The 10630-nt window shown below is 43.2% G+C and overlaps 1 protein-coding gene across 1 annotated transcript in view; it reads left to right on the plus strand.

Moving 5' to 3' along the window:
• The window catches only part of FOXK1 (forkhead box K1), a 47031-nt gene extending 38176 nt beyond the window's left edge, over nucleotides 1-8855 (plus strand). Inside the window, exons 8-9 of the mRNA XM_015876808.2 lie at nucleotides 556-780; nucleotides 3029-8855. Of these exons, the coding sequence (XP_015732294.1) occupies nucleotides 556-780; nucleotides 3029-3249 (446 nt within the window). The 3' untranslated portion in view covers nucleotides 3250-8855. The remainder of the gene's footprint in view (nucleotides 1-555; nucleotides 781-3028) is intronic.
• The last annotated feature ends 1775 nt before the right edge of the window (nucleotides 8856-10630 follow it).

Below are 10630 nucleotides of genomic sequence, written 5' to 3' on the forward strand. Positions count from 1 at the left end.
TAATTTACAGTCCTGATTCTTTTGGCTGGCTGGCTTATGCTACTAAAACAAGTTCTTAATATGTTTAGAGAAATTATACATAACTTAGTATTTTCAAATATTCATCCCTGGCTTCTGATAAGCTTCAAAAAGAGCATTTCAGTGGGACTTATATACCTTGTTCTTATGTCCTTGCTTGAAATGAGCAGGTAAGTGAATCACTACCTTCTCAGAGCTGACTACACGGTATGAATCAACTCACAGAGAATGTGTTTATAGAGCCTGATCCTGCCTAAAGCAGTTCTCACAAGGTTAGGCCTCTAGGAATCCTGAGCTTCTTGGAGCCCAAATACGTTACTATTGTGACTAAGCTGAAAATCTGTGAAGCAGTGCTTTCCATTTCCACCCTATAAACACTGTAAGACACATCAAAGGCAAGTGACTTTGTGGTGCTGAGGTATTTACACATTTGTAAGCCTAGGGTATGTATTACTGCTACAACATTAATGAGAAGAAAGCCTGCTCTTAGACCGGCTGAGTGCTAAATGATTGCTGTCTGTTCTGCTCTCCAAGCAGGTATGGATGAAAAGCCAACAATCGCATTTGCCACAATACCCACCGCCAGCCGTGTTATTCAGACAGTTGCCAGTCAAATGGCACAGGGTGTTCCAGGACAGACAGTCACGATCCTTCAACAGGCAGCTCCAGTGACCATTGGACAGCATCAGCTCCCCGTGCGAGCAGTCACCCAGAATGGCAAACATGCTGTCCCCACCAACAGCATCACCGGCAGTGCTTATGGTAGGCTTTGTTTTGATTGCTTTCCAAGCTTTGCAGTTTAGTTGTCAAGTTGTGAGGTCTTTCTCTTCTTAGTTATGCAAGTTATTCTATGTGTTCAATGCCAAAGGTTATGAATTTGGCAACTTCTGTGGTTGTAAATGTCGGTGATAGATACAGCCTGCCCCTGTTTGCACAGGTCTCCTTGATGGATAAGTTTTGCTTCAGGGAAGTCCAGCATCTCTTTGCCCTTGCCTATGCATGAATTGCTACTTAGACTTTTGGGGGTTCCTAGTTGAAAGTGTTAGTGATTCTTTCATTAAACCTCCGCTTTTTCATTTGTTTTCCTCTGACAAATAGCCTTTGCTTTCAGCTTGCCAAATAATACAGTTTCAGCGGTGCTCTTTAGCTCTTGTGAAATATGGCTCCATAGAGCATTAAGAAAATAACATACTTTCCCTTCTTCAGGTCTTAGAGCTTGAGAGAAATAAGATGTATTTCATCAGGTGAATGAATGTAGGACTGTTTATATACGGGATGTGTTGTAGTCATTTGTCAACCCTGATTTTTAAGATTTCCTATTAGCTGTGTCTTGGCAGTCTCTTCTTGTGCTTGCTCAGCACCTCAGGTTTTGTGCAGTTTAAGGATGATGACCGAGGGTTGTAATATCCAGGCTTCTTGCTGCCCCTGTCAATGAGATGCTAAGTACCTCTGCTGGCCCAGGCTGGTGCTTACAGGGAGCTGGAAGTGAAGGGCACTGGTGAGGTTTTGATGACTTCTTTAAAGCAGAGTAGGAATCTTTCACAGAATTTTCTGCTATGGCAGAAAATGTAGCTTGCACTTGGGATTGCAGGGATCATATTGGAGCAATGAGAAATTAATAGCAATAAGGTTTTTATGCAGCAAAGATATTAAATAAAGCAGGCGGTAGTTCTTACTGCCCTGCGGTAGCGTTGTCTAATGTAAAGTCAGTTTTTATTTTACATTTATGTTAAGATATTCTAATCCCAGCAAGTTATTTTTCTAGCCCTCTCATTATGTTAGAAGTATTCCAGTTGTGTCTAAGTGTTTAGGTTTTTTGTAATAGGTAGTGAATTTTCTAGTTATAAAAATGGAGCCTGTATCTCTTGACTCACCTGTACAAAGTCATCTTCTCTTCAGCTGCAAGGCTTAGGTACTTTCAGTCACTGCTTTGTAGTTGGTCTCTGCCCTCATCCTTATCCTATTTCTCTCTTTCATCCTCTTGATACTGTGTAGCCTCCTTCCCATGCCTTGGCAGAAATTGCTCTGCTTTGAGGGCCTTTGTTCTGTTTCCTTTGTTTATTTATCTTAAGGCTTATTTTTGATGCACGCAGCAATGAGCGAGCCATAATGTTCTGTTATTCCATCCTTTGCAAATCAGTCTGGAGGGCAGAGGATGTGCTGTCTCCTGAGTCCCTTTTGGCTGCGTTTCTTATTGATGCAGAGTCCAAAACCTGTGTGTGTTTTGTTTTCCTAGTGGTGGTGTGTGCCAAAGCCAGTGTGTAAGCACATTCTTTGTCTGGATCTAGGAATTGTAGACGTTTTTATGCAGAGCTGCTACTTAAATAGTCTTTTTCTCACTGCTTTTATTAATGGGAGGATAGAAGCCTTTAGTCAGTACTGAAATGCAAGATAGGGAGCCAGAAATTCCAGAGTTTGGATTCCAGTTCTAGTGGGAACACATTAGATTGTCTGGTGTAAGTTGTAAAAACCTTCCTGCCCCTTTGACAAGTGAGATGTCAATACAGTCAATATTTGGATTGTACTCTAGTGTGCCAACAGGCTGGTTGTTCTTACTGTGCAAGCTCTGCCCCAGCTGGCTTTTTGGCAGTCTCAGATGGGATAAGGAGAACCCTCAGTATCAGAGGTGCAATGCACACATGTAGCTTGCAAGAAGGTATGATTTTAGGTAGCTAAAAGTATGCTGTGATTCTGGCATTCTGGCAGAGGGTTGATCCTCCTTTTCTGGAGGTGAATATTTCACTGTTAATGCTGTGTTTGACAATGGATTAGGGGGGGAAAAATGAAGTTCACCTTTGAAAGAGGTTATTGCCAGTTTGGTGAACTTGCACAAAACTGGGATTGTTCTGAGGGGAGAGAGAAACAAGGCCAGCAAGCCTTACAGAATGGTTTGGAACACTGTTTGAATACGTGCCACGGTGCTGCATTTGACTGTGGTGGTTTTGTTTCCTGTAATGACAAACACTTGTGTTGCTTTACCACATTGATTCTCTTTTCTTTCACTTCCCAGCTCTTACAAATCCTTTGCAGCTTCTCGCAGCCCAGGCCAGCTCGTCCACTCCTGTTGTAGTCAGCCGGGTATGTGAGACAGGGACTGAAGAGACAGCAGCAGCTTCTTCCAGCGAACCTGAAGTCAAAAGACCCCGGATAGAAGAGTCCAGCGGAGCAGTCCAGGCCCAAACTGGAGTCATCACATCTGCAGTGCCACAAGGACAGGCAACCAGTGAATGAAGAACCGGTGGGAGGAGCTGGAGTGGTGTGGGGTGGGCATGGGATGGCAGCAGCCCCTAAAGCAGCTTTCAAAGAAAACAAACCACAACTGTAACAGCTCTAAACATAGCAAATAAAGAGCTCTTTTTCAAGGCAGATTTTTTTTTTAAATGGGAGGTCAACAGCTGTTAGAATCACAAGGTGCCAAAAAGACAAGAATGGAAAACCCCTCCCAAGCACCCGTACCTGGAACTCTGTTCTGTCTTTACCTATGGGATATTTTTTCCTTTTTTTTTTCTTCTTTGTTTTTTTTAAAGATTCAAAAAAAAAAAAAAGAAAAATACAGACAACTGATTGTACGACTGCTGGGATTTTCCTTAACTGTATTTTCCCCTATGGGCTCCAAGGGGATGGGATTTGCAGTTCAGCATCTAAAGGAATGTAACACAAATACATTCTGCTCCCTGGAAAGAAAACTCCTCATTTTCTATGCCTTAATACTGCGCTTCTCAGAGCTTTGAAATGTAGGACCATTTTTAAAAGGCCAGCTAAGGCAGTCAAATACTGAGAAATGGGTGCAGTATCTCACAACAACAGCATTAAAGAAACATGGTACCAGGCTTAAAGAAAAAGGCAGATTAATTTTTTTTTTCTAAAACAGAAAAAAAAAATCTGAGTATTAATGAATGTTTATTTATGAGGAGATTCAGGAGGAAGAGTTGCAGAGCTCAACCTCCTGGATTTCCAGATGCAATTTCTCTCCATTCCCTCTGAGGGAGAAAGAGATGACGGAGGAACTGTATTAATTTGGTTCCTGTAAAGATATTAAAGGGTTTTGTACCTACAGTGACTTCTTACAGTTATTCATCACTTCCTTTGGACAACATCCCAAGTATCTTTATGTCTGAGGATTGTGTGGGGAAGGGTGTCTCAGAGGTTGTATGTGTTTCTGATATTGTTTTTGTGATCACATGTTCTCCAGCACCAGGGTCTGTTCAGATTAGCACTGCAGATCGAAGATATCAAAGCCACCGTCTCCATAAAGCTAAGAAAATGTTACCTGGTCTCCTGCCCTGAAGGTCTGCCTTTACCTTGACTGGTAGCATCATCCTCAACTAGACGAGTGATGTTCAGGATGCCAGAGCTGGGTAGAAATCTGTCTCCAACCCTTTCCCATGAAAGGAGGAGGCTGATATCAATGTTCCTTTGTTATTTTTCTGAGAGAAAGATTAAGGACAGGTATGAGAGGCTCATACAGTATTTAGTAGAAATTATGTGCATGGAGACCAAGGCAAAAGAGACTTTTTATTTTCCATGTTTAAGAGTCATTGGAGGCATTAAACAGGTTTTCTGAAGGGAATGCAGAGGCTTCCTTTCATTCTTCAGCTCCCTCTCCTGTCTGCCTTACCTTTAACTGTTTGAGTTGGCCAGTAGAAGGAGGAATTGTTTAAACTGTATTCCAGGCTCTTCGTGCAGTACAACTTACAAGCAAAGCAGACTTGTGTGGAGAAAGTGGGTGTATGTGGAACGTGTGACTGGCAAAGGAATCAGCTTCTGCATAGCTCCAGCTGACCTTTTCGGCTTTACACTTGTGTGTGATCCCCTTAGTTAATTTGTCTTCTGGCAACACAGCAGAGTCCCTGTAACTTAGAAAATGCTATACCTGTATTAATGGCAAAAGTGACTTCACGGGGATGGGTAGGTTAAACCACAGCAATTCATGTCTTATGAAATTTGAAGAGGGGGAGAAAATCCATGCAGTAGCAGTTAGCATCACTTGTTCCCTTCTAGGTTTCCTTTCTGTTTGCCAAATCCTATTCAATAGCTCCATCCCAGCACTTGAATAAAACCCAAGTGCATTTTATTCTCAAGCCAATTGTTTTGTGAGAAATATTTCTGAAAGTAAGAAAGAATGTTGTGGTCTCATGATTTGTGGTCACAGTCTGCAGTCATGGGCCCACAAAAGTATTTGGGACGGTTCATTTATCTACAGCTAGGCCTTCATAATATGTGTGCCTTCAGTGCCAAGTTATTAGGCTGTGTTTTAGTACTTGGAAATTATTCTTGTGGAGGACTGTTCCAGCCCACCAAGTAATTGAAGCAGGCCAACCTCTAGCTATTATGTTTCCTGTCAGGAGGACTAGGTGCAGCAGAGTGGAAAAGCAGACACGTCAGCTCTGTGTTCTCTGTAGCCTTTTCAAGGCAGAATTCAATAAAACAGGCTTTAAGGAAGAAGGTACAGGGGAGAGTGCAGCATAGTTTGTCCGTGATTAATCATTACATTCAGATGAATGCTGTTAAGATCCAGGCACACCTCTGAAACAGCCCTGAGGCTAGAGAGCTTTCCTGAAGCAGTCTTTGATTTTCCAGCACGTTATGTGAGTCAGCCCAAGATGAGCATCCAGCAGAGCACTGTCTGAAGCTGCCGAATTTCTCTGGCAAAATTTTTCTTTCTTTCTGCTTTCCTTTTAGAAGTTCAAAGTCATTGGGACTGAAACTTCTCTGTGCTAGACCAGTACCATAGCAATGCATCAGCTGAATCGTGGTGTTCTCATAAACCAGCTGCTACTTTAGTCATACCTCGTAAGTCTGTCCTCAGGTTGACTCCACTGATTTGCCTCCTCTGTATTCGGAACAGAATAATACTTTCTCAGTCTTCCTTGTGTGGCTCGGAGTGCCTTGTGGTTTACGTGCAAGTTGGCCACAAGCAAATCTCTCTGGTCTGTTCAGCCATCTGCTGGAGGTGCCTGGATCTCATGGTTCAGCCCATGGGGAGTTCTTTGTTACATTGCTGCTGAGGGAGCTTTGGTGGGGAGAGGAGTAGGGCATTTCACTGCGTCTGCTGCTGCCTGTATAACAAAGGTCAAGGCATGCTGGTTAGTTAACCTCCTATAACGTGGACCTAGGAAGATTTTCAAACTGGCTTCTTAACACAAGTTCTCTTTTCATCGTGCCTCCCACAGACTGATTTTGCTTTGATTGTGGTCAGCTTACAGCAGCTTTTGTTGCCTTCATTTGCAAAAGCTGAATGCAGTTGTTTTGGTTTTTTTCCCCCTCTGAACTCCTTAGTTATTGTTTTGTCTTGACTGTGGTTCTTGTGATACAGGAAGCTTTTTTTACAGTGAGATCATTTAATCTGATGTAGTGATAACAACACTGTGCTGAGCACAGAAATGGAGTTCATGATTAGCTCATATATTCCTCTTGACAACTTATTCTCTCCATCTCCCATCTTCCATCACAGGGAAGCCCTGTGCCATTAATTCTGCCCCTTGTAGCATACACTCTCACTGTTATCCACTGCCTGGAGCAGCACCTTGCTTAAGTTCTGGCCAAGGACACAAAGATGAAATTACCTGTGGGATACATGTAGCTTCAGAGCATGATGAGAAAGGTCAATTTACTCGCCCTGTGTTAACCTGCATTATGTGTTCTAGAAATGTTACTGCTGGGCACAGTCTGTTTAGGAGAGTGTTGTGAGAGAAGTAGTTAAATAATACCTGATGCTTTTGCATTGTGCCTGCAGTCAGTGCTGTGGTCTGGCTCCAGATACTGGGAGGGAATAAACTTGATTTGCACATGTTTTAGACATCTGTCTTGTGTACTTGTAACTGTCATTCACAATTAACTTCCACATTTTTCTCCTTTTTCAGTAGGGAAATGCCAACAGTAAAACACAACTCAAAGAACAAAAGATTATACAGCTGTATCTAAGCAAGTGAGAGTGACTGACCTGAGCCTTCCTATGGGGTGATGTGGAGCACTTTCCATTGACTGCCAGAGATGCTAAGTTCAAGTTAAAGCTTTTTGTCTGTCTTAGTAAGAGAGTTTCCTAGCAAGGTGTTCAGTGTTGCTCTGAGTGCACTAATGTGTAGGTGACAGCCAGAATGCTGAATGAAAGGAGAAGCACTTCCCTGCTGCACATGGTTTTGGGGTCTTTAACACAAGGGTCTAACCTAGGAATAGCTCAGGACTTTTCCTGCAGGATCAAAAGCTGTTTCCTCAGTCTTACTGTATTTAATTTCTAAATTCAAACTGGCTGCTTGTTTCCAACTTCCTTGTCCCTCAGATTTAAGCTGTGTCTCCTAGATCATAGTTTATCACTGTGATGAACATAAATCACATAAAACTGCAGTGTTAGGAAAGATCAGATCTCAGGTCTAGATTTCTGTAGAATCATAGACTGGCCTGAGTTGAAAAGGACCACAATGATCATCCAGTTTCAACCCCCCTGCTATGTGCAGGGTCGCCAACCACCAGACCAGGCTGCCCACATCCAGTCTGACTGGATGGGATAGAAAAGGAACCGCTTTCCTTGGCCTGCTGGCTGTGTTTTGCAAATACAGCCCTGTTTGGCTAGAAGTGTTCCAGATTGCATTTGTACGCTTTTAACTATCTTGTCTAAGGAAGAGTGCCAAATTGGTTCTTGCAGCTTTTTGAACAGGAGGCAGTACTGCAGGATCCTGATCACTTCTTACTGCTCATGCTTCACTTCATTCCAGTGGGATCTAAGTTTGAGCTTCTGCACTCATGCAAAATCTCACAGGTTTGCCAGTCCTGCTGCTCATAGATTGGACTCTGGCATTAAGGAATGTGACTTGGTTTCACAACTTTGTCCCTACTTTGGGCTTTTGAGGTTACAAATTCCATCCTGCAGCTGATGATCTTTTCCCTTGTCAGCCAGGCTCTCGGTCAAGCTCTCATTTCCTCTCTCTGCCACAATTTTTCCCCTATATTTGTAGCTATTTTTATTGTCTCTGGAGTCCTTTAATCCAGCTCCTAACTTAATGCAATTGCTTGAAGGTCTGCATCTGGTGAGAATCTGTATGTTAGGTTGCAGTTGCACAACAGATGGTTCAATCATGCAACTTCTTGTTTCCTTCTGGGTAAAAATTATGCCAAAGCTGCTATTACTGTAGCATATACTACTGTCATGAAGTGTAGCTCGCAATGGAGCCAGCTGTGCTGAGAAGAACAATCACTACAATGTCATCTGGCTGGCTGGAGCTGGTGAGGCTGAAGCAGTGCCTGTGTGTTGGTCTGGACCTACCCAGAACGTAGCTTTGTGCTGGAACATCCCTGTGCCCAGCAGCTGGCTGACAGGGTTAGATCAGCACACGCTGCTGGCCGGGTTGTTTGCAGGCATGTGTAGTAAGCAACAGTAGAATGCACCTAGCTGAGGTGGTGGGCTTTCTCTATTAGGCATCTTTCACAAGGCAGTAGTAGAGCAGGGAGCATTATACTTTGTGCTAATCAAGGCATTTTGAACAGCACTGGGGTTCTCTTGGAGCAACGTTGTTTAAATTCCAACTTTTTAATCGAGTTTGATATTTATGCTTTTTTGATACCTTTTGGATTTACCAAACCTGATCTAAACCCTTCCAAAGGTCTGGCTGGTCCTCTCCTCGTGTGTCACTTTACGTTTCAGAGGGAATTTGTGCCAAGTCTACCCCTTTGCTCTCAAGATAGAAGAACCCACTGACAATTCATGGGTGGCAGCTAAGGTAGAAACTCTTTAAATATTTTCTTTTTTTTTTTTTTCCAGAGAATATTAAATTAGATCTGTGTAAACATAAATTTTATATTTATTAATGTGTGTGAGTGTGTAAATATAGATATATAAATGGTCCGTGACTATTTCTTTCTCTTAAATGGTACTTTACACAGACTTTTATACCAGATGTTGATAAATTCCTGCACCAGGCACTGATTTGGAAAGAACAATGTACCTATTTGTGTGACAGATGTGGGCAGCCTGCAGAAGCAGCTTTCCTTCACTGATTGCTGTCATCACTCTTGCAGAACAGATGAGGTGGTGCAGTGCTTGCATCTTCCTTGTGTAGGAGCTCCTGGCTTTGTCATACACTCAGCACCCACAATCTGTGCTGCTTTTCTGGCAAGAAAAACCCCAAATGGCACTAATGAAAGCTGGAAGCCTTGTCTCAAATGATCTCTAGATGTGGTATTGGGGAGTTCTTTATGCTTCTGCTGTGTAAGTAATGGGACCTTATTGCTAACAGAGGGAACTGATGGAGGGTGTGTGAGGATGCTGTGAGGCTGAGGAACTCCTCGGTCTGTCTGTCTGACAGGCGGGTGAATTATCGTGGGGGCAGAGAAAAGCAGTTCCTTCATGGTGAGATTCTTCTCCTTTTACAACCCTTCCCTCTCTTAATGGGGTATGAGGTCTCTATTCACAGGGAATAAATTTTCCCTAACCTGTCAAATTTCAGTCCTGGTTTAACTCCAGGATGCTAAATTCAGAAACATGCATTTCTGACCTACTTGGGGCTGTGAGAACTATTATAAACACGCGATACTGGGCTTCCAAATCTGAACAGCTCTTACCAAAGCAGCAATTCCTTTGCGAGGACCTGAGCAAATGCTTTGCCTCGGTTTCTGCTTACTGTCTGGTGGCTGGGCTTTGATATTTGAGGCAGAACAGGGTATGAACGTGTTACAAGGAGAATAGGGACAGTGAAAGGAAACAGCTTTCAAGGGAACCGGCTTTCCTTCTCAGTAGAAAGAATGTAAAAAGAAAAGAAAAAAGCCCTTGTGACAACCAGCCTTCCCCTGTTAGTTCATATTATTTGATTACTACTTCATGTCTACTGCTGCATTAAGCAACACACGCAGTATCTCATACCTTGGCACCCTTGATCCAGACCATTTAATCTCGCTTCTACCCCACTCAGTTTCACTGAAAGCAGCCCGAAACAGAGCCTTCCATAAAGCGAGGGGTTGAGGAGGAATGTCTGTTAGCTCAAGTAAGATGAGATTTAATTGGAGCAGAAAAAGCGACGTTTCCTTCCATTTTGCTGCCTTGCTGCTACAAATCCAGTGCAGGAGACGCTGATGCTCTGCTGTGCTGAGTGCTGCTCCTCAGATGTGGGCAGGTTGGTTTGCAGCAGGGGATTGCTGTAAGCCTTAATTCATTGTATGTCTGCCCACGAGATGGTCTTAAAGCAGAGAGAATCAGAGCATTGTTCTTCGTGAGGTCTTTTTTAATGGAAAATAAAGCAATGTTTTAAAAAAAGAAGAAGAAAAAAGAAGTGCTCAGTTATGGAAAATTGGATGGTTTTACAGTACAGCAGCTTTACAAGGCAGTACTCTTGGGTTCCATGTGTGCCATTTGTACTGCAATGGGATGGCCTTGTCCGGACTGCTATCCAAAGAACTGTTTGAAGCTGTCTTAGGATAAATCACAAGCTGTGCGAGCAGTGGGTGGTTGGAGTCTCCATTCTGTGATTGCATTCCCACCAAGTCCTGTGGGAAGGCTGCAGTGGGACAAGGACCGGGATACTGCAGGGCTGTGACAGAAGCAGGGCTGGCTTTGTTACAAGGAGCCTTACCCCTCTCACCTGGATTCAGCACTTAATTTAATGAATCACAATGGGGAGGGGGG

The sequence above is a fragment of the Coturnix japonica genome, chromosome 14 (assembly GCF_001577835.2).
Source record: "Coturnix japonica isolate 7356 chromosome 14, Coturnix japonica 2.1, whole genome shotgun sequence".
NCBI classification, from domain to species: domain Eukaryota; kingdom Metazoa; phylum Chordata; class Aves; order Galliformes; family Phasianidae; genus Coturnix; species Coturnix japonica.